The 23,615-nt window shown below is 43.6% G+C and overlaps 1 protein-coding gene across 5 annotated transcripts in view; it reads left to right on the top strand.

The window, feature by feature from the left end:
- The window catches only part of LOC142572542 (leucine-rich repeat flightless-interacting protein 2), a 59,415-nt gene extending 35,980 nt beyond the window's left edge, over positions 1–23,435 (top strand). For all 5 annotated transcript variants that reach the window (XM_075681719.1, XM_075681721.1, XM_075681722.1 and 2 more), the window contains 11 exons: positions 7,434–7,520; positions 7,617–7,676; positions 8,987–9,076; positions 9,939–10,109; positions 11,604–11,696; positions 11,793–11,889; positions 15,842–15,891; positions 16,088–16,208; positions 17,406–17,485; positions 19,349–19,453; positions 20,950–23,435. In XM_075681719.1, the coding sequence (XP_075537834.1) occupies positions 7,434–7,520; positions 7,617–7,676; positions 8,987–9,076; positions 9,939–10,109; positions 11,604–11,696; positions 11,793–11,889; positions 15,842–15,891; positions 16,088–16,208; positions 17,406–17,485; positions 19,349–19,453; positions 20,950–21,051 (1,056 nt within the window). In that variant the 3' untranslated portion in view covers positions 21,052–23,435. The remainder of the gene's footprint in view (positions 1–7,433; positions 7,521–7,616; positions 7,677–8,986; positions 9,077–9,938; positions 10,110–11,603; positions 11,697–11,792; positions 11,890–15,841; positions 15,892–16,087; positions 16,209–17,405; positions 17,486–19,348; positions 19,454–20,949) is intronic.
- The last annotated feature ends 180 nt before the right edge of the window (positions 23,436–23,615 follow it).

Below are 23,615 nucleotides of genomic sequence, written 5' to 3'. Positions count from 1 at the left end.
GCAAGAGAGAGAGAGAGAGAGATAAGAGAGTTTAATGACTTGTAGAAGTTAGCCTGGCAGCAGGCTTAGCGTTCTACTTAAGGTGTGATGATGATACAGTACACACGCACGCAAGTACGCGCGCGTAACGCACTAGCACCAAAACACGAGAATGTAGGCAACAGTGGGCACCATGAAATGAACCACATGAATGAAAAAACCGGAGGTGGCGCTATGGTGACTGGTCCTTCTGGCACACTGAGCGCTCATGTCGCCATATCTTCTTACGTTAAACCCCATCAATTACTGCTGTTATTGCCGCCTTGGTTTGGGACCTCTTGCCGAACGTATATTTCGATGCACCTGTACGTTACTGATGACACGGAAAGTCCCGAGAACAGAACTTCGACCGGAGTTGATTGTCAAACGTTGCCAGAATGAACGTTGTAGAACCTGCACTAGGTTTCGAAGTCGTTCACGATGACTCAGTGCGGCATCCAATCCGGCTCGCTGGGCAGAAGAGACAAGATTCGGAAATAGTGCAAGTTCGCTTCTCCCCGAATCTCGTATGGCCTTAACCGAGGTCACAGACTTCGGACTGGAATTGGAACTGGCGCACGCGCTTTTGTGTGTGTGTGTGTGGACAGACAGACCGACAGGCAGAGATAGATAGATAGATAGATAGATAGATAGATAGATAGATAGATAGATAGATAGATAGATAGATAGATAGATAGATAGATAGATGCGTCCGTCCGTCCGTCCGTCCGTCCGTCCGTGCGTCATACCGTTTAAGCTTTCGAAACGCGTCTTTCAGCTTCAACAGAATGAACTATCGAAGGAAAGAAGTTGGCCGTCTTGGTCACGGCAAGCTAGATGGGCACGAGAAGGCCTGCTTGCGGAATTTCGCATATGGCCTAATTAGTGAATGACTGAGTGCTTAGAAGGCGTGCCATATAGAAGAGGCACGCTGTGTTGTCACTGTGACTTTGTCTAAATAACAGTGAAAGCCTGGAAAAGAATGGGGGCAGGGGAAAACACCACAGTGGTATAGAGCCACTGCTCTGCGGGTGCGTGGCCAGGTCGCGAAGCCTCCGCCGCTGCTGCTGCTGCTGCTGCAGGCAGCCGTTCTTTGCACCTGCAGTCTGTAACGGACGCATTTCCCGTTGTTTCTCGCCTTTTCGCGCAACGAATGCCGACGTGCGCTGAATGCGCACGTCGACATGGAAACTCGAGCGAATTGCGCGGTGACGCAGAGACAGCGCGGGCGCCGTTTTGCCCGCGTTACTATATATATATATATATATATATATATATATATATATATATATATATATATATATATATCTGCGTCGTCGTCGTAATGCAGTCGCACGGAAACAAGCTGCGAACGCCCAGGGTCGCCGCGTTGCTATAGGATGCCTTTTCGCTCGGTGCTTGACGGTGCGCCGCCCTTCGCAACACGCGCGGCCGTGGAAGCGTTCCACCGCGTCCCCGTCCAGCCGCTTCGCAGCTAACGCAGCAGCGCGCCTGTCGCGTTGCTGACACCGCGTGACGGAAGCATGTACACAGCCGAACATCTCGCGCTGCACGTGTGCGTGGAAGAACGAACAATCACAAGCGAGGCTTCCTGCCCATGGCGCGGGTAGCGGGCGGCTTTCCGGGGGAGCGCTTCCGCCCCCTGGCCCCGCGAACGCCGCAAAGACCTGCGCGCGTGCGCTCTGACCGACGAGCCAGCGCAGTCGACTTAGCGCGCTCGCCGAGCCTATAGTTTCGGGTCAAGGTCACGCTGCGAGCTCTTCTGCTGTGCTCGTCTCCCTCCCGATACGAGCGGAGTGACGACGTTCGTCTAGTTGGTGCATGCATTGCGGACACTGCGAGCCAAGGAACGTTGAGCATGGGTATGAGGCGCATTCTGCTTTGTTCGAACTGCGGCTAAAGCAAGTAGCCATGTATAGTTCGTGTTTTGGCTTGTCATCGAACGCTTGTGTGCCGCCTCTGTAGGCTTCCCTCGTGCTATCCACATTTGGTATTCCGAGGAAGTGTAGAAGTGCGGTCGTCTTTTCTAGCTTCATATCGTGGACGTTTTCTTTTAAAGAATGTGCTGTATTGAGGTTTAAGAGAAGGCCAAGTCCTTTGCAAACTTTGATACCCCTACTCGGGTACCTGTGAAGCAGGCTGAACCGATCTGAATGAAGCTTGTTGGTCGTGAGAGAGAGAGAGAGAGATACAAAAAACTGCAGACCGTTGGAAGGGCCGAAAAATACTTTTGAACAATATCGAAAATTTATGAATAATAAAAAAAGCGTATTGCAACACTACTTAAATTCTATAAATGGATATCACGATCTTTTAACCTGGGCCTGTTATCTCATCAAAAGCAGCTAAATATAATGTATCAGTTTACAGTTGACACTAAATTTTTACGTTGTTTATGTGATTTCTGCAAAAGTCCCATTCACTAATTGTTGGTGTAGTTCAGAAGGTTATATAATTTATACTGTCTGCTTTGGATGGTCCAGTATTTGCAGGTTGCACAATTGTGAACAGAATTGTACAGATGTTGCTTCTTATTGCTGAGTTGGCGTTCTAAACTTAATTTTTCATTTGCTTTTCTTGTTTATTCTTGCTTTTCAGAAATTTTTGTGAGAGAAAACTGATAGCCTGAATGTATCTGCATAGGCACTACAGAGAATAAAAGTGTAAAAATTGTTGCACAAATGCATTTGTAATTTCATAACGTTAACTTTAAATTTAACTTCACTGCATACATAAGTGGTAAAATGCTCCTATGATAGCTGAAGTGGATAGTGCATATGGATTGAAACTGCAGGGAACTAGCCAAACCTAACATTGCCACACCTAGGGCACTGAGCCAGCACTATTCGCAAGTGTGTATTCTTAAGCGAGTATAGTAGAACAAATGGGTCATCTTGGTTTCAGCTTCGTATCTCAACAACTATTCCATACTTTATTTTGAAATCTTGCATGTTGAATAAGAATGATTTTCGCCTTCACTTGGTGTAATTTTTTTCACTGTATCCTTTTTTATTTTTTTGTATTTGAGAACCAAATTTTAGGCTGGGGTGTAAAATTAAATGTGCCTTCCATCAGAAACAAAAAGTAGTATGACTGCGAAATCTTGCACAATAATTCCAGATGATAGCGGCTTTAATCTGCACCTAAAAAGAAAGATTGGGTTCCTACAGTCATCTCACAAGAAAAAAAAATATATTGCCCTCACTTGTCACATATTGTGAGAGAGACTTTTCACATATTTTTGTTTTTCAGTATTATAACTCAAACAATTTTTCAAAATTCTAGGTTCAGACTATTTATTTATTTATTTATTTATTTACAAATACTGCTATCTCATTTAGAGACATAGCAGAAGTGGGTTACATAACTTATGAACAAAAAAATGTCAACTAACATGGTTAGGCAGTTCTTTCTGAAATTGATTAGTCGGCAATAAATGCAGAGAACCATCTAAGTTATTCCATAATTCAACAGTGTTTGGAAAAAAAGAAAACTTAAAACAATTTATTCTTGGAACAAAGGGATTTATGTTTAATGGGTGAGTACATCGGGTTACTCGCACAGTAGGTGCGATTAGCGAGATAGGCGCTTCTATGTTAGTCGATCCGTGTTCAATTCTGTGCAGTAGGATTAGACGGTCACACATGCGACGAAACGACAATGGGTCCAGTGATAAAGCGTGTGCGTGGGATGACGATGAAAACGTACGGTCGTAACGGCCATAGATAAATCTAACAGCTTTTTTCCGAATGGATTCTAATTTGGAAATATCCTTTATGCGATGAGGCAACCACACTACAAAAGCATACTCTAAAACAGGTCTAATTAGTGATTTATAGGCCGTAAGCTTGCACTCTTTAGTGCCGTGTTTTAAAGTTTGTTTTAGGCACCCTAATTTTCGCAGTGCTTTAGAGCAGACTGTATTGATATGATTATGCCAACTAAGGTTAGTTGTGAAAGTAAGTCCAAGGTATTTGAACTCCTTAACTTCAGTAATACTGTACCCTTGAGTGCTGTATGCGAATTTTAGGGGCTGTTTCTTGTTAATAAAAGTCATTGCCACAGTTTTGCTGAAGTTAATGCTCATCTGCCCTGTGTTACTCCAGTCTGAAAATGATGAAAATACATTGTTAAGCACTTCTTGATCACGAAGAGTACAGATGTTGTAATAGATCATGCAATCATCTGCGTAGAGACATATTTTCACTTGTGTGTTTCTAGCTACTTCAATAATGTCATTAGCATATGATGAATAAGAGCGGCCCCAGAACTGAGCCCTGCCTCACCCCTGACATGACCTGAGCTATAGAAGAGGTTATGCATTTAAAAGATTGCAAGGGATTTCAGTATAATCTGAGAAAATTTCAGCTTAATGGGTTGGATAACTTTCCAGAAAAGGTACACCAAAGTTTGAAAAATTTCAGAAAAGTGACTTTCAGAAAAATGTCATTTTATGTTGATTTTTAAATACCATGAGGCACGGTTCTTGCTGCCATTTATAGATGGCTTCGAGCCTTCTTGCGCTTGCCACTGCACAGTTTTACTGCGCACAGTGTGTATTTTTTTTTTTTCAGTAACGAAATAAAAAAAAAAATTTTTTTTGGACTATTTACCCTACCATCCCCCCTTAAACGCAACAGCGTGAGCTTGTGCCCTTTCTTTCCAAATAGATGTGAAATGCATAAATGCTCCTATTTGGCAGCTGCTTAATCAAATAAAATGCAGTTTGTTGCACTCTTTAGGGAATATTGAGCTCTAGGGACAACCAAAAGTGTCCTTGAATCAAGGAAAGTATCCTTGATTTAGGCCGCGAAAGCTTTTGCAAAAACTTGTGCAAATAAAAAAAATATAGGTATTACGTCTACAACATCAAAAGCACAGATATAAATTATAGGCTCTACCCACAAAACTGCACTGCACTTTCCTTCTGTGCCTCTGCTTTCTGAAACACAGTTCCTGCGAAACATTCATATTGAAATTAGTTTTGTAAGTAAGAAGCAGGTAAGCAGATTGTTACCTACAACTGAGGTAACAGTCTTACATTGTCTCTAATTTGACATGCAAATTCTGTTCTTTTAATGCACTCCAACAACTGCACTTTATAGCTTTCTCTTCTGGAAAATGGAGGATATTCTTCTTAATTAAATGTTATTTCCATTGGTGCAAGGTTTACTTTAAAGACGCATTTCTATGTTTCACCTGTATTTGCATAATTTGTGCATGAGCTTTCTGAAACTCTAATGAAAGGTTCACTGCGATCCATAACCTGTCCAGGTGTTCCTAATGTTCACCAAATATGTATTGGTAACTGTCTCATTGGTGGCGATCAACGAGGTTTAAAAAAAATTGCTGGAGTGACAGCCACTTTAGTTTCTTACCAGCACAGGTGAAGCCAGAGTTTGCCTATATGTACTGCTACTCTGAAAGAGGGCCATGACAGATGAAATCTGCTCACAACTCGCTTCATTTCGGTCAGTTATTTTAAATGCTAGACTTATTAGTAAATACAAGCTTGTGGTTTCTGGCTAAAATGATACGTTTAGCTGTGTATTGGTATCATGATGTGCCATAAAATTTGATAAGATGTTAAGGCTTCCTTCTAGAACTAGTGACAGAAAGAAAGTCGAGCGACATCTGTACGGCAAAATGAATAATTATAAATAGCAAGGACTAGGAAAAAAGTGCTTTGTATATTGCCCGCTATTCGCTAACTTTTTTTTTTTTTGCCTATGGTAAGATGGCGGCACTCCAGCTTCCCTCTTGAGACATCAACTCCGCTTCAGCAAGCGTTTTAAACCTCCTTAGTGTTCACTAGAGATATATCTTTTCTACGTATTAGTTACCAAGTCAGTGTATCTGAAAGAAAAAATAACCTTTATTTTTAATTTGAAGAGCTCTTGTGAATGGAACTGACAGTGTAAATAGTATTTGATGCTTTATGGTATAACACACTACCCTGTGCAAATATTAATAGCACTGTCTGTCGAAATGTAAGAGCTGTTTTGGAGATGTCTTTCGTTGTTAGGTAATGGTTTGGATAACACTGAAGACTTATGACAGTACTTATCTAAGGAAATTGTGATTTAAGTGGATATAGTCCATTGTTATGGTTTAACTAGAAAACCTTTTCAAGTTTTTGTTCTGCGTGTTTCATTATTCACCATTCAATTCATATATAATCTCTTAAGAGTTGCATTTCTTAGCATGTGGCTGTCATATTCTCCATGCTTAAGCTAAGATCGTCATATTTCCTTCATATAAGACTGTTTCTTTAACTTTCTTTATAGCAGACCATTGCTAGAGTTTTACTGGATCCATTTTTTTGCTTATGCCTGGTGCTGTCAGTAACAAAGTCTCTAGGTGTGGAGTCTCAAATTTAGCAGGGTACTACTGTTGTCACATAGATACTGCAGATTGATTCTTAGCTCCAGGCTTGCAGTAGTAGTACATTTTTATTCTCTCTCATTTTGCAGATCTCAATGATACATAGTTTGGATTTCCTGTGTCCTATAGAATACTTATTTATGTATGGGTTTATTAACTTCACCATTTATTTATCCCATTTCATTCGAAGAGCAGTAATAAAAAATTGCACAAAACAATGTGCAGAGAGCAGCTCCATATCCCTTTTCACCTCCACTGATCTCAAGGCATTGTCTCCTGCACGTGTTTTGACGCCCTTGCCAGAAAAAGTGGCACTATCACTCTTTGTATTCTGAAGCTATTCACTCTTATGGCCATAGGCTGTTGTCATTGTTGTTTCATTTATCTTATAATTCTAGATGACTTCTGAAATGCTGACATCTGAGTTTCTTCATAATAAAATCCACTGGCATGATGCCACTTTTCTGGGAAATGCTTAGTGTTAACAGTTGGTGGGTTAGCTAGTCTCAATCTAAACTTTTTGCCATCAGCGATGCAGTGTGCTGTAGACTAGTAAAGTGTTTGCTAAATTGGAACAGCAGGTGTTATTTCTGTGCATTTGAGAGACATAATTCAAGTGCTCAGGTGCCTGTCTTTCTCATTGTTGCAAAAACATTAGTCTCCTAAACGTAGCTACCAACTTGCTGCATAAGCTAAGACCATCGAGATGCTGTTACGACCTTCTTCAGGAACTTATGCTCCGAGTGTTGTGATCTTTAGCCGCTTGTTTCAGAAATTCCTCCAGAAGCACAACATCACATTCAGGGTGAAAACATTCTCAGATTAGGAGCTGGCACATTACAACCACTATTTCATGTTTTTATCAGGCCAGTTAATGTAGGTACCAGAAAGGAACAGGCAGTGTTCACCTTGAAAGGCGCAAAGCTACCCATTAGGAACATTTGTGATAGCTGTGGAGCTTGTGTGGCAAAATGAAACATTCTCTGTCCTGCTGTGCTTTGTATTGACCTTGTTTTGATTGTGTGCTGCAGGCAGAGGCCCGACTAGCACAGCGCAGGCAGGCCCGAGCCGAGGCCAGGGCAATACGACTCCGGGAACTCGAGAAGCAGGCCCGCGAGGTATGTGCTGCTACCAGTGTATGCTTGTTTATCCCTTATCACTGATTCTTTCCGGCACTCAACATACCACCTCCTCCCAACCCTTTGCGATTTCAGAATGACGAGCACTGTGAGAGTGGCCCAGAGCCTGTGCGACCCATGCGCATTTCAAGAGAGGTAAGCTGTGGCAGCCATGTCAGTGGTTGTGTATCTGTGATTGATTGATTGATTGCTTGCTTGATTGATTGATTGATTCAGTGATTGACCATCTTACTAGATATAATGGTGGTACTGTGGCCCCAGTTTGACAGAGTGACTGAGTAATAGAAAACGTGCACCCATACACTTCGCATCCAGTGGTCTCCTGCAGCTGACTGTGTAAACTCCCACCAGGAGAAGAGTATCAATCTCTTTTGCTTGTGGACTATTCCTGGGGTAGACCTAGCCTTCTAGAGAAGCGATATGAGGGTCCCGGTTTCTTTTGACTTGCAGGCCAGTGCAGTCCCATACAAGATGCTGTATGGTCGGGCTGATGCCAGCAGTGCATGTTGTGCAAAACATTAGCAGTGTTGTTGATATTTCGTTGCCATCAGCCATCTACAAATTGTGTGGGTCCTCTTCTTCTTTAATAGAACTCTGCATCAAAAGGTTTTGTTGTCTGGCATTTTCTCAAAACTTGTGCAGTAGTTTCTCATCAACTGAGATGTGTACATTTCTGCTCCGTGTATAATTTCATTTAAACTTGGAGGATAGGACTTTTCATAGAACTTCAGCTAGTATAGATTGCTTATTTTCTGCAACAAGACGCAAGCCTGACTTTGTTTTGTCTACTTTTGTGCCACTATTTTCCATATTGAGACACTAATAAGCATTATCTTAACAAGGGCCATTGCTTGCCTTATTCACCTGAATTTTCTGTGTTTGTGACTATAGTTGAACCGCAGGTTGGGGATGCATATTTAGAACAACTGTGTGTGCGGCTTGAAAGGAAGCACATTCCAGCCGAGCCTCATCTGGAATGGCCTTTGTATCCAGTGCTCTACATGCGACAGATATGGGGTTTTTTTGTTGCGTTATCAGCGTTATCAGGGATCCGTAACCTGCGCGAGACACTCTCGCTGCATCAGGTTGTCCTTGAGTCGTAATCGGTGCAGCCCTTAGCAAGATGGGACCATCATTTGTGCGTTTACCTCAATGCTTGTGCTAGTCTGTTTCTGAATTGACACTGTCTGTACCAATCAATTCTGTGATGTTCACTGACGCAGTATAAACGAGATAGTTTTATGTGGTGCCATTCAATTCAGTGACTGTAAATTGCACACTAGACATTATCGTTGCCAAGAAGTTGTTCACCCATTCAGCGGGCACTAGTTCATGCGGTACACAGACAGTTTCCTTCTAAATTTCTGTGTTCCTCATCTGCCTCCCAATGCACCTGTCATGATCATTTATCAATATTGTTGCAGTGACACATTTATTCTGTGCAGGGCCGCCCCTTCACCTCGGGCTCCTCTTACTCCGGGTCTCGGAGAAGCAGCGAGGACTCGACCGACGGTCTCGATGGCCGCGACATCAGGGTATACGTGCAGCCAATCATGGCAATCTCTCTTTCTTTTGCACGCAACATTGGAAGTGTGCAGTGTGACCTTAGCTGAGTAGCATTGATATCCCTTTCATACATCTTTCTCTAGGACAAAAAGAACCGATGAAATATATGCTCATGTTTTTGCACTGTGTTGATGAACTATGTTTCACACTGGTAATTATTTTGGATAGGTGACAGTGCCACATATACTCATAATAGCTACACTTTTCCTGCCTCCGAAGAATTTGCACAAAAATAAAGATAAAGCTTACAATGAACTTTGCTTTTACCTTTATTGCAGTAAGAATGCTATATGAAAACGAACTAGTCATCTTCACAAAATGAAACTGCCTACAAGTGCTGACCAGCATGTATCATTAGCTGAAAGTTTCGTAAGCACAGTGAGAAGGCTGTTGTAGATAACGCCGACAGGCACACATACCAAAATAACACTGTGGCTAATGAAGGACATTGCTAAGCGAGATTCGTTGTTTTCCTCTTCATAAGTTGATGCACTTCTCCTTCTTAAGATATAAGTGTTACACATGCGCACGAAGTGTTAGAATAGTTTTCTTCTTTCTTTAAAAAATGTTGAAGCAGTTGTTTCTTCGGTGTGGCTTTTACACAAGTGCATTAAGAATCTGTCATAATTCTGGGACAAATTTTCTTAAGTAATGCTATTTATTATTATAATAGAATGGAAATGAACCACTATAGGCCTACGGGTGCAAAACTTGACTGCAGCAACTGTATTGCAGTAATAACAGCATTTGATTGCAGTGTCCTTTCTTCCGACTGGTTAGCTTTGTTTCAGCCAGTAGCAAAAAAAAAAAAAATGCTGTTCCCATGTGCAGCATCAGCTGCAGGATGTCGAGGAGAACTTCCGCAAGGCCATGATCAGCAATGCTCAGCTGGACAATGAGCGCACCGCGCTGGCCTACCATGTGGACACACTCAAGGATGACATGGAGGAGCTTACCGAAAAGTTCCTGCATGTGCAGAAGGACCACCGGGACAAGTCGCGGGTAAGAGTTGTGAGGTTCCTCCCTGTAGCTTCAACTACAATGCTGTTGTGTGTAGCCAAAGTTCTATGCTTCCTGTAGCATAGAAACTGGACATAGCTTTTTAAAGCCAAAGCTTGGAAAGCCGAACGACTTGTGAACAACTTTCTGTGACAGTGAAGGGAGAGCAATGGGAGTGTAGCTACTGTGCGTTTGTTCTTGGAGCAGATACTGAATCAGCATTGCTTGCTACTTGTGATGGTTTCCCATTTGCAAAGAGAAACAATAAAATTCGAATTGAACACTGAGTAGCGTATTTTGTGTCATATTTTATACAAACGCTGTTGTGTGTTTGTATTATGTACCCTGGCTTCAACAAATGTGAATGAGACTGGATTTTTTTTTCTAAGAAGTGTTTTCACATCTATACTTTGCCTTTCTAGCTTTCCCTTCATTGCACAAAAAAGTTGTCTGCAAGCATAATTGGGCTCGCAGTGCTATTGTGCTCGAAACGCACATGCCTCTAAAGCAGTCGCAGCACTAAAATTCATGCTGTAAATAACTTTTATACTGATGCCCAGTGGTGCAGAATTAGCAGAATTAAAGTTGGTGCCTGAACAATGAAATTTTACAAGTGCTGAGAATAATTGTACCTGATGTATTAGCAAACCATTTATCCAGTTTTCTTTGAAGTAATCCTCCTTGCTGAAGCAAGCATAGGCGTAGTTCTTCCAGAAGTAAAACATCTGAACTAATAAATGTGTAGTTTAATTTCAATTGGTTTGCTATAACAGTTTTTCAATGTGTCATGATAAAGTGCTGCCTCTCCTGCCTAGACATTATATTCACTGGCTCTTGTCATAGTGACTGCCTTGCAACATCAAAAGCAAGTTGTCCTTTTCTTAAACTTCCATTTCTCTTTTCATTTTTATTTCTATATAAGTTCAATTTGAAGAAAAAAAAAGAAGAAAAAACACAGCTACTTCCCCTCTGTTTTCCTTAAATTCATTGTATGGTGACTTCATTTGGTTGCTGAAACTCGGAGCATATGTTGAAAAACAGACGTCTGTCTCTGTTTTTTACAAATTGAGAGCTGAAACTGAACACCACAGAGCTCTATGATGTTAAGCTCCATGCCTTTCTTCTGTGTTCTTTTTTTTTATTTTTTTTATTTTTGGCTCTTATAGTTCCACACAGCAATGCCAAGGCTGCAAGGACTGCAAAAGTGCTTGCATGGTCAAGAACTGACACCTTTATATGGCATCGAGCGTGAACCAAAACCTTCATATGTGCTTGCCCTCCTAATTGGTTAAGGCACCCACAGCACCCATAGAGCTGCACGGAACTAAGAGACAGAGTATAGTTTTAGCTATGCAGTATTAATATGCCCAAGCACCCATTCTTGTAAATGTCATTTGCTTTGGTTGTTATTATTGGTAAATTGAGCTCGTCAGTTCCCCTGATTCTTGCTTGTTTAATGAACGAAAGAATGTCACATGCGTTTGTTCATTGCAACAGGCGTTGGACCAGCTACAAAGGGATCTGCGGAAGCTGCAGGAAGAGAACGCCTTGCTGCAGGAGGGCATTCGGCAACGAGATGAGCTCATTGAGGTACGTGTGTTTGGCAAGGCACTTCAGTTAGCAAGAAAACTAAAGGCACTAGGTGCTATGATTGTTGACTTATGACCTTAACTTATACTGGCGCAGGCAAACGGCCTAGTGCTGGTGCAGAATGGAGATGGCCCAGACCTGGTCACACAGGAGGCAGCCGAGCTTCTTGACCAGGCAGGACATGGCTCCTTGGGTGAGGAACAGAAAGTTGCCTTGTAATCAACAAAGGTTCATTTCCTGATGGATTCTTTTGTTCCCAAGTTTCCACATGAGCAGACTCCTGCAAGGTTCTGCTCTCAAGAGGAAGTTGAAAAGGCTCCCAAAGTCACCATGTTTCTTTTTTTGTTTTTTTTTTTTTGCCAATATTTAATGTGATGATGGTTATATAAAACTGAGTCGGGAATCACAGGACAGCCCCATACTTCTACTATGTTATTCTTTGAAAAATCTACAAATGCCCTGGCTCGCTTGAGCCAATCGCATGAAGGAACAATCAGGTTGGTTTCCTAATATCATTGCGGGGGGAACCTGTCACCTCAGATTGACTTGCAGGCTTCAATAAGAGCTACACTGCAGTGATGATGTGATTGCAGCAGTGTGGCCCCAGAAAAATAAATTTTAGATGCACACAAACTACAGCTCTTAAATGTGTAAGCATTTCTATGCCTACCCGATGAGGAAACCTGTCCATCGGTCACTTAAGACGATCGCTTTCAAGATAAGGCCCACAGCAGCAAGCGAATTGACCTTTGTGTTGCCTCTCGCTTCAGCGTGAACTAAGCGGCGAGAACACAGCGTACACGAAGCTGTCCACACTCTGCGCACTCTGTCCTCATCACAGATCGCTTTCAAGATAGGGCCCGCACGACCACGCCTTATGAAGCCGTACCTGGAGTACGGTTGATCACGGTTGATACTGGTTCAATGCAGATGAATTAAGGCTCTAAAGAGCAATAACGGCTTATAATGATCGGGAGGTCATCAGTGCACCTGGTGCTGCCACCTGCAGTAGTTTGCTTGTGTCATCAATTCACTTTGAGCCGCTGTCCACAGCAGTTCGTGTCGCCGCAGCGCTGTTGTTTTACTCGTCTGATCTAGTTCCATAACATTGATAATGACACCAGGCTGCATGGAGTTGATCAAGTGGCACAATGCTTACGCATATACAGTCAAACACGGATATATCGAACCCACATATATTGAATTATTGTCTGTATCGAACTCGTAAATTATCCCCTTGATGATTCTGTGTAAAAGTATAGAAATTTGTACGTTTATTATCGAACTATATTTTTATTTTTACCCGCCGTTGGATATATAGAACGCTGCGCGAGCTCGGCACTCGCTGCACCCGCGAGCTCCGCGCCTCGCCCGAAAGGCTCGGAAAATGTGAGAGCGAGAGGGAGGGAGGCTCGGACTGTACTCCCGCTGCGCACGCTCTCCAACTTGCGGAAAAGCTTTCTTCTTTTTTTTCTGTCTCTCTCTCTCTCTTCCTATATCTCTCATCCTTCCCCCGCGTAACCATAGTGATCGGCTCGGAAAAGGTAGCCAGGAACGAAGGCGCCGGCGGCCTCCTCCTTTTGTCTTTCTTTTTTCTTGTTGTTGCTTTTTCACGAGTTTTGCTCAGCCAACCACAGCTCGCGCCTTTCATACGTCACTGTCGCCCTCGGAGGTGCCCATCGCGAGCGCTTTGTTGGCGGAGGCTGCTCACATTCTTGTGTTTTGTGCGCGTTCTTGTGTTTCGTGTGCATTATTGTTTTGCGTACATCTCACGACACGTGTTACTGCATCGTGGTGGGCTGACGCGGAAGCAATGGCCGCAGCAAGCACAAGCAGCGTCAAGAAGCGCAAGAGCCTGGAATTTGCGACAAAGCTGAATGCCATTCAGCGTGTTGAGGCAGGCGAGAAAAGCGCAATGGTGGCAGACGACTTCGGGATTTCTCGGAGCACTCTAAGCACCTTGTTAAAAAATAAGGCGGACATAAAGTAGAAAGCGGCAGAGCAACGAACGTCGGGAGCTTGTCGTGTGTGCGCTCCTGCCCACGAGAAAGTTGAAAAGGCTCTCTAAGTGTGGTTTTCAGAGGTCCGGGCTAAGAACATTCCGTTGGATGGCCTAATGCTAATGGCTAAGGCAAAATGGTTTGCCGCTGCTCTCGGTGATGATAACTTCGCCGACAACACAGGGTGGCTGCAGAGGTTTAAGAAACGCCATAAGTTAGTTGGCAAAACCATTTCTGGGGAAAGCGGAGCCGTCATCAGCCGGGATATCCAGCTGTGGATTTCGAAGGAATGGCCGGAAATTTGCGCGAAGTTTTCACCCGCGGAAATCTTCAACGCCGACAAGACTTGGTTGTTTTGGCAGATGCTGCCCAGCAAGACGCTCGACATCCGAGGGAGCACGTGTCACGGGGGCAAGATGAGCAAAGTCCGCATGAGCGTTCTGCTCGCAGCTAACATGGATGCTCTCAAAAGCTCCAGCCCTTTGTGATCAGCAAAGCAAGGGCACCGCGCTGCTTCAAAAACTGTAAGCAGCTCCCCGTCTGCTACGCCTTCATTAAGAAGGCGTGGATGACGCGTCAGCTGTTTACAGAATAGCTGCTAGCGTAGGACGCCGAACTGGGCAAGTCGGGGCATCACGCTTGCCTTCTCGTCGATAACTGCTCGGTCCATCACACCACCTGCGTGCTCAAAAACATCGTGCTCAAGTTTCTGCCGGCGAACACGACAGCAAAGTTGCAGCCGCTCAACCAGGGCATCATTAAGTCGTTCAAGGTCGGTTACAGGAGGCGACTCATTGATAGGCTTTTGGTGAACCTCTGCATGAGCACTGAGCTTAAGGTTGACCTGCTGGGGGCCATTCAAATGATGACAGGCGCCTGGAGAGACGTGAAGCAGGATACCGTGGCCAACTGCTTCCGGAAGGCAGGCCTCGTGATGGCCAAACTTCCCGAAACCTGCGAAGATGGCGACGAGTGCATGGATGACGCGTTTCGCAAGTTGTCGTCCCTTTTCCCGGCTGCCGTTCCAGCCAAAGTGTCTGCTAACGATTTTGTGAACGTTGACAGCAATGTTCAGGCTGTTGTGAGCCTCGCCGACGAGGACATTGTAGCTGCAGTCGCAGGGACCCAGGTCGACAGCTCGAGTGGCGATGAAGATCGTCCGGACGAGGCGGTGGCTACACGCTCGTACTCCGCCGCTGAAGTGGCGGCAGCGTTCAGCTTGATTCGCCGTTGTTGCGGCGACATGGAAGGAACCGGGCTTTCGCACCTGAACAGCCTCGATAAGATCGAGGTTGGCGTCTTTAATTTCATTTGCAAGGCGAAGAAGCAGACCAATATACCAGTGATTTTTTTTTCACGCAAATAAAGCATTACATTGCATCATGCGTGCATAAATAGTTGTCATACTTAAATGCGCCGATCGGTAGGTCATCGTCTGCCACAGGTAAAGTCTCAGGGCCTGTATATTTTTATATCGAATTTTTAATATATTGAATTAATTCGCGATCCCCTTCAAGTTCGATATATCCGTGTTCGACTGTATAGACAACTCCCAGAGGAGTTTCTGTGTGAATATTTTAGTGTCAACATGTTTTGCTGGTTTTAATACATGAGGCATATTAGGCAAGGGAGGACTATAAAAGGTTTCACAAACTATGCTAAGTGCTTGTGCGCTTTTTTTTTTCTTTCCCTTAATCCTTCTTGCCACACAAGATTGTCTCTTTGGTCAGCACCTATCTCTGTAATTTCACATTCTCTACATTTTTCTGGAATCTTCACCCATGTCTCATTTTCCTACTGTGTCCTACCCTCATTCCCTATTGCATGTCAGTATCGCTGGCACTCTACATCAGCAAAAAGTAATCCCGTTATTTAACATTTGTTAATAGAGTAATTTGTTTGGCAAAGGAGATGACTTGAACTGGCTTTTCAAGATCTCTTTGTAGTATCTCTTTGTCACTAACTCCCCACTCCCTCATGTAATGTCTCAACAGAGACCTTTGAGGAAATGAATAAATAAATAAATAAATAAATAAATAAATAAATAAATAAATTGAAGCCACGGCTGCTGCTTTAAGAAGCTCTGAAGATGTTGGGACATTGGCATGAAACCATACACATTTTTTTTTTTCTTTTTATTTACAGACGTCCGGTTGAAGCGGTTTGCAGAAGAGAAGCAGCAGCTCCAAGATGAGGTGCGCATTGTGAAGGCCAGACTGCATGCTGCTTTTAACTAAATGCACGGTCAAGTTTTGGTGCTTTGACAAAGAAAACTTAATGTGTAGTGTCCCATTACTCTATCTTTCTTGTCCTCTAGCTTGGCAAAATTAGAAACCGGAAGTAGATTCGTTCAATTTGACTAGCTTCTATCAATGCTCCCGCACTTTGCAGATCAATCGGCTGCAGTTGGACTTGGCTGAGGAGCAGCAGAAAGTGACTCGACTAGAGCAGATCTCAGTTGTGCATGGCCCACAGACCAATGGACCTGAAATGAGGCTCATTGAAGTGCAAAGTGAGTGATTAGCTGCATCAGGACTATGTCACCCTTTTGCACATCCTGAGACCTGTGGTACCACATAGGAAGACCAGAGTTAAACCCGCTCCCAAGCGTGGCCCCAGTTTGCGTTAACTGTAGGTTATAAGAAAAATAGCATGACCTACAAGAAAGTAACCACCCTAACGATCGTAGAATCTAATGAAACTGCGGCACACAATACTTACAACTTGAGTTAACAGGGGTAAACACTGATGAAAATGAGCTTGAAAAAATTCATCACTGTCAGTGTTGCCCAGAATTGTGCTTCTGCTGCACTATTTGTTCATGGACCATGCGAGTCCCACTCTCTTGACCTCCCATGAAATGATGTCCCAGCAATGTTTAGCTACTGAAATTTGAGGTGGACCAGCCACCAGACTTAGTGCCTAGGCATTCCTAATTCGTTCATAATCTGTCCCCACAATTTGGTGATCCTGCATTTTGCCGAACCCAGGTCCCAGGTGATACTGCAGTGTGTAAAACCTCATTTTCGCTGGACCGTGTGGGAATTACCAAATCTCTCATGCATATATATGTGGAAACGGCACTCGTACAATTATCTGAAGATTGTATGTCAGCTTTTAACGTAAACGAAAATAACTGACAAAAGAGCTGCCATAGTGTTGAGCTGCCATAGTGTTGAGCTGCTCAAGAAACTGTATCGGTCCGTAGGTGTGCACTATCAATGCATGATGAAAAGTACTAATGCATCAAACAGCAATCAAAGTGCATTGTAGGCAGACTTTGCATAATTGAAAAGATTAGTTGCACCTGTGTGCACAGCCCAGGTTCCACAGGCATATCTGAACACATTGTGTTCATCAATTCCCGCAGGGTTGTGAAACTGCATATCTGTGCCAGAACTGTTGTTCATTTTACTTGCAAAAGTCCAAGTATGTAGTGCAGAAATGAGAACACTGCGACATGCACTACATCAGCTGTGTTAGGTGATGCTGAAGATTGTTCTGGTAAGCTTACCCAATAATATAGCTACCATGGCTCGTGATAGCACTAGCGGCTGCTTGTAAACTTGCTGTTCGAACTTTAAATGTGGGTCACTCATTGTGGGGTCACTAAACATTCCAGAAAAGATAGACTTTGCCATAGGAAGGTCCATCCTGTGCTGATGCGTGCATTCTCTCTGAGCCACTGTGATGCCTTTCTCTCGCACAGGGGAAGCCAACAAGCAGGTCGATGACTACAAGTACAGGCTGCGCAAAGCAGAGCAGGAGAACATAGCACTCCAGAGCAGCGTGAGTAGCGGGGACTGATTTTCATATATTCATAATTGCACCTGTCAACTCCGACCTCCTTTTCAACTCCACTGGAGAGGCTCAATGCTGCCCCGTAAACTTCAATAGTCACTATGCTCCTGTAATACTTCTGTGCAAATAGTGCAATAAGCAATTGGTTGTCAAGCACCCGTCCACTACATTGCCTACGAGTAGACACTAAGATTGGCCAATAGTGAAATGTTAGCTCAGCAGTTACTGAGCAGCATTATCAGAGTGCAGTAACTCCTTCACTCAAAAGATGGAGTCTACATGAATGTGTCACAATCAGGGGTCAATATGAAAGTGTCACACAAAGGGTCGCCTAACAATTCATGGATGAGACTTTCCTTTCGTGGAATACTGTGCTTGGGACCCGCATGCCCACTGCAGCACAGAGCCAAAGAAAACATAGCAACCCAACCAAAATTTTGGAAACTGCTAAATTTAAATCAAAAGCATGAAAAATCTGAGTCTGAATTATTGTGTACACACTGTATCAAGCCTGACATTTACACATCTGAGATGTGTAAATTCTATTTGAGTAAAATATAATTCTCAGCATACAAGCACCATTAGACCTCATGTGAAATTCCACATGCCAGCTTTCCCACACATACAAATTGCCACAAGTAAGATTTCCAAGCTCATGCCCAAAGCAGTCTTGAAGCTGACAGTCGTGCTTATAACAAGCCACAAAATGGGTATGCCTTTACTTTTACAAGCACAGCATTGAATGGGGGGTGGCGGGGGGAGGTAGCCTGTTTGCAGAATTCTGCGCTAGCTCTGTCATAAATAATGTGAGAATGCAATCTCACTTTCTGCTGTGGACACTTCTGCAGCTCAAGTGGCATTACTATAAATAGGAAATTCTGCCTCGTCCTGCTGTCGTGGCCGTTTTTCATGCTTGGTGTGGTTTGCCTGTATACTCAGCATGTGAACATAATGACCAGTTTTGTTTGAGCCTTTATATTGCAGTGGCAATTTCATGCACCTTAGAGTCATTGATGTAGCTTTTGCTTTGTTGTTAACGCAGCAAACGCAGCATATGCCTAGAAAATCTATAGAAGTCACCTTCACCACTTTTGTGTTACTCCTAATTTTTGTGAAGGACATCATAATTATTTCTATAGCAGACTCCCATATTTCCTTTGCCACCTAAAGGAAAACTAAAGGGAACTCCTAAGTTTGGCTATATTGTCAGCCTACCCTTCCCTGAAAGGTTAGTCTACACCATGAGCAGATAATTGGTGGGGACACCGCCTTGCATTTGCAGCACCAGCTCTGGGTAATTCCATGCATTTTGACATGGTCCACTTGATGCTAGTAGAGTGTTTGTCAATAAAGAAAGCTTACGCTTTGTGTGAGCGCTGTTGCAAGTGCAATCAGCCAGCTATCGGAAATTTTTTCTGCACAGGAACTGCCAAAACACGTAAAAATGCTGTTGCACTGCCATTATTGATGCCTCAATCGGGGCACAGAATTCAAGATGTAAAGTTCATCCTTCATGTTCACCAGTAATGATCAATATCTTACGCCAAAGTAATACAAATTGAGTTTGAAAGGGTGCTTTATCACTCTAAACCAACTTCCTGTTTCAACGACTCAAATTAGGTGCAGCGACAGTTGCAGGGGACAAGATATGCGGACAGCTAAAGCTGCTTACAATGTGGCTTGATAAAGAGTAGTCGAACAAGGAATGCCATTTTAACGTTTTGACAAGTGGACTACGGCAAGGGGAGGAAGACAAGTCCCCTTGGCTTTAGGCAACATTCCTTGTTTGACTCCTCCTCATCATTTCAGGTTTCGAACTCCAGTCTTACAACGTGGTTTGTGTTTCCACAGGTGTCGCGGCTTGAGACACAGGTCTTGCGCTTCAAGGCGACGCTCGAGGAATCCGAGAAGCTTGAAGACGACCTGAAGGCTGAGAAGCGCAAACTCCAGAGAGAGGTGAATGCGTCATTGGCATTGCAGACGTCTGATTGTGTGTTTGCAAATAACACAGCAGTGATAAAAGGACAAACTGAATCGTACAGATCTACAGGAACTACGTAGGTCAGAATGCAACAGAAGTGCATGTAAAAATATGATGCAGCTGTGACTGTTGATCCTGTTTTTCTATTTCCTTTGTCTGTTCTGACTAGCCAAAAATGGAAATAAGCATAAGTGTAAACTTATGTGCACTATCAGCATTTGTAACCTTCTTCAGGCTCTTTCATAGCAAGCACATGCTCAGTGTTGAATATGACAGGATGAAAGACTGTTACAGTGAAACCTCATTAAACCGTAGTTGGCCAGAGCTCGGAAAAAGTATGTACTAAGTGGTAGTACTGTTTAACCCTTTGAGGGTCGATTTTTTTTATTGGAGATTCCGATTCTTCTCAGGGATTTATTTCGAAAAAAACATTACCGTAATTTATCTAGGGTGACTGTAAAGTGAGAAAAAAATATCTTGTGTTGGTATATATGCACTCTTCATTCATGAATAACAACAATAAAAAAGGAAATAAACTTATCAGAATTAAAAATTTGATGCATTTTTATGCGCATAGTTCAAGGCTTTGAAAATCCGCACACGAGAATATTTCGCGAGCCTCAAATGTTCCTGGTCTTACACTAATACGTACGTCCATAGCGTAATTAAACTGCTTAGATGCGCGCACTCAAGTAAACTGTTTGGTTGTCTGCCCATCAAAAAAAGCAACACTTGTGGCAAACTTCTGCTATCTTCATCTTATCGCCAACCAGCTAGGGCAATTAGTTTTCGCGAGTATTTAAAAAAAAAGAAACAAACGCATGCACGGCGGCATCCTTCCTATGCGCACCCCTGTGAGCACTAGTCGAGCGAGAAACAAGCGCCTGCCCTTTGAGCGATTAGGAACGAGATAGCCATCACTTTCGCAAGCGCAAAAAGCCGAAACCGCCCACGTAACAAAATCCAAACGGCCGCCAGCCCACGCGCGTGCCAATGTGCGAGTGGTGGTATATAGACACACGGGAGCAAACTAGCGCTAAAACAAACCATGCAACGAAAACCGACAGAGGGAGGCGCGCGAAAAAAATTCCCTGTATCCCCACATAGTCGCAGCACATGACAGAAAAGAAAATGTTGGGAAATTGGCGTGCTTTTTAAACGTACAGACGGCGCTGTAAATATATGCACGGCATCGTATATGTGCACGGCATCGACCATTTTTGGACTTGTTCGCGGCGCCGTATATTTGCATCATTGACCGTCAAAGGGTTAAAGCAGGCAAACTCAGCTAACTGAAAGCCTCTTCAAGAAATTGTGAAATGGCTCTGCACCCTGCTAATATTTCAAATTTTGCATAGTATATCTCTACCCTATTTGACACACATGCGAGCATGGTTTCGTCTGTTCACATTGTCAGTCAGGCGTAACTAAGCAGGTCTATTTTGCCTTTGTCCCCCTTACCCTCTCCTAGTGTCGAGAGGCTCAGGCCAGGATTGAAGAGCTGGAGACAGCCAACAAGCACCTCCAGAAGCGTATCGACAAACTCAAGTCAGCACGGAACAGCCTCAAGTGACTCCAGAGCGCAACGTCTCCAGTGCTGGCCAGAGCTTGCGTACAGGGGCTGTAGAGGTTTAACTTATTATTACCACACGGTCTCTGCCTTCCTTCTCCCTCTGCACCCCTGTGCTCTCCACTTTTTGCATAACGCAAGGCTTGCGAACGAGGCGCATTCCACTTGCGGTGGGCTCTGCCAGCGCCTTCGGGCATTAATAACGAGCCATCAACCATGCTGTGTGCAGGTTCGGAGTGGAGAAAGAGCCTGTGAAGTATAGTTTGTTCCTGCAGTTTGTCTAGAAACCTGTACATATCCAGAGGCAGGGAGTCGCACAGAAACCGCCATATCTTGTTTCCCGAGTGGTGTGCTCCCATCCTTGTGGCAATGAAACAGTGTCGTGAAAGTCGCGACATGCACAGCGTTGTACGTTGGAGACAATGGCCGCATGCGAACACTCTTGAAGGCCAGTGACCACGACGGTAGGCAAATGGCTGGCCTAAATCCGTCCCGTAGATGTGACCATGGGCTAGTGTACCATTCAGAACTTTTCCAGCAGCTGGATTTTATACAAACACTGACGATAAACTATTAGTGGTAATATAATTCTGTGTGAATGTTTCCGAGACTTGAGGGAATTAATGTGGTTGTGGTGGGTTTGTGTGTAACAACACACAAAAGTTGCTTGCACTGCATTCGCGTGGTTCACAGATGCAATTTTGTGTTGCAACTGGTGGGTTGCATGGGTCCCTTTTGCCCACGGTGTGCTGGCCCTCTCCCATTTACGGACCTGTGTCCAGCGAAACAGAAGCTCAAGCTTAAATGAAGTGTATGCAATTCTGACCATCTAATGATAGGCCTGCAGAGACAGTGAACTGCACACACGCATGCAATAAAGATGTCTACTTCTGCTGCTTTCACCCTTTCTCTTTTTTTTCAAGAAAAGCCAAAGAGAATGTTTCTGCCAGCGTCACAACATGGCCAGCAGTACATATGTTGCTCGGTTTTTCTGTCATTTCAATCGAGCCTGTTTACATTGTCTAAACACATCGCAAGTTCCCTTGCTGGTGTGCAGTTTCATTTGTTGTTCTGCAGTGCATGAACCTTTCTACTGTGCTTCTAGAAGTCCTTACTAGAGTGGGTGTGGACGCATGTGCCCTTGGGCATCGGTTGAAGGTTTTTATTGAAGTGAATATCTATGGCCACTGGGCCAAGTGCATGAACGTGTTAAGGCTGCCTTATTTTTTTATTTCCAGCAGGGCACGAGACGAGACTGGATTTAAATGTGTGCAGTGCTGTGATGTTCCCACGAGTGCCAATTACTTGCCGATTTTTTCTTTTGTGCTTGTCACCCACTTGGCTTTGCTGATGTTCAAACTGATCAGTTTCCCTCCACCTCTTACTGAACTGCCTTTGAGCCTTCCTTGCCCTAAAAGCCGGAGAAAGAGTGTCCTTATTAAGGGCTTGGTTATGCAGTAGGCCCTCTAATAATAACCTTTCAGGGCTCTTTGTGCAAACAAGTCTTTGTCTTTTCTTTTTTGAGGCTGAATTTGTGTTCACATTAGCTTGGTGCATTACTAGGTCTGTGCGCCTCATATGCAGCTTACAAGTCATTTGATAAGTTTACTAAATTTTTAGTAGGTGGCACCACGCTTCATTCTACAACACCATGGCTTGGAGATATCTCGCTTAGGACAAACTAAAATTGTAGCAAGAAATGACACATCATTGTGTTCAGCAAGTGTTTGCAAGGAACATCTCTTCACTTGTAAACAAGAGACCTTCCTGGTAATGAACAAACATCACAATGACCCATTTCTGTTAACCCTTTATTCATCCACTTTCTGTGCTTAACTGTATGTGCTCCCTTTCATTATTCGTCTAGCAAACTCTAGCCCATTATGACGGAATTTTGGCAAGATTCGAGGTGCTGGTAATGTTTTGCAGCTCTTTATTATCTAGGGCTGTGAAGTAGCCCCTAGCACTGATGACAAAGGCAAGCGCTACCCTTTCGATCAAATTGAAAATTTTAAAGCTCATTCGGTATAGCTGTCAATGGTGACTGTGTTGCAGTATAAAGCCTCTCCCCTCAAAAATGAAGAAGTGCTTATATTGATGTTTGCCATACTTGTCAAATGACTTGGGTACTACCACATTGCAGTACAAGGCCAAGGCAAACTATAGTTTGCTGAAAGTATCCTTGAAGCTGCATCTATTTTTTTGGAACTTATCCTACTGCTGCAATGCCAGTAAAGGAATTCACCTCTGACATCACCTGCCTGTCCTTTCAACAGTGCAAAGCAGTACAACATAGCTTCCTTTCTACCAGAAGAAAAAAAAAATGAGCAAAGTTTCCTAAAAGCAATGTAAAATGATGGGTGTACGAAATACATTGTGTGCACATATTTTTTTGGCGTGCTAGCAGTGAGGCTTTCTCTTTTTATCCTGAAAGCATGGTCCCCCCTGCTCTCAACTGCTGGATACTCTGCAGGGTGAACTTTGACCGAATGTATAGGTTAACAATCAGTGGCCATTGTGCCAAGGTGATAGCTTCTGCCACTCTGACACAGTTCATCTTGCTGAAA

Source organism: Dermacentor variabilis, chromosome 2 (genome assembly GCF_050947875.1).
Source record: "Dermacentor variabilis isolate Ectoservices chromosome 2, ASM5094787v1, whole genome shotgun sequence".
NCBI classification, from domain to species: Eukaryota; Metazoa; Arthropoda; class Arachnida; order Ixodida; family Ixodidae; genus Dermacentor; species Dermacentor variabilis.
The sequence above is the reverse complement of the archived record's forward strand: the minus strand, read 5'-3'. Positions and strand labels throughout refer to the sequence as shown.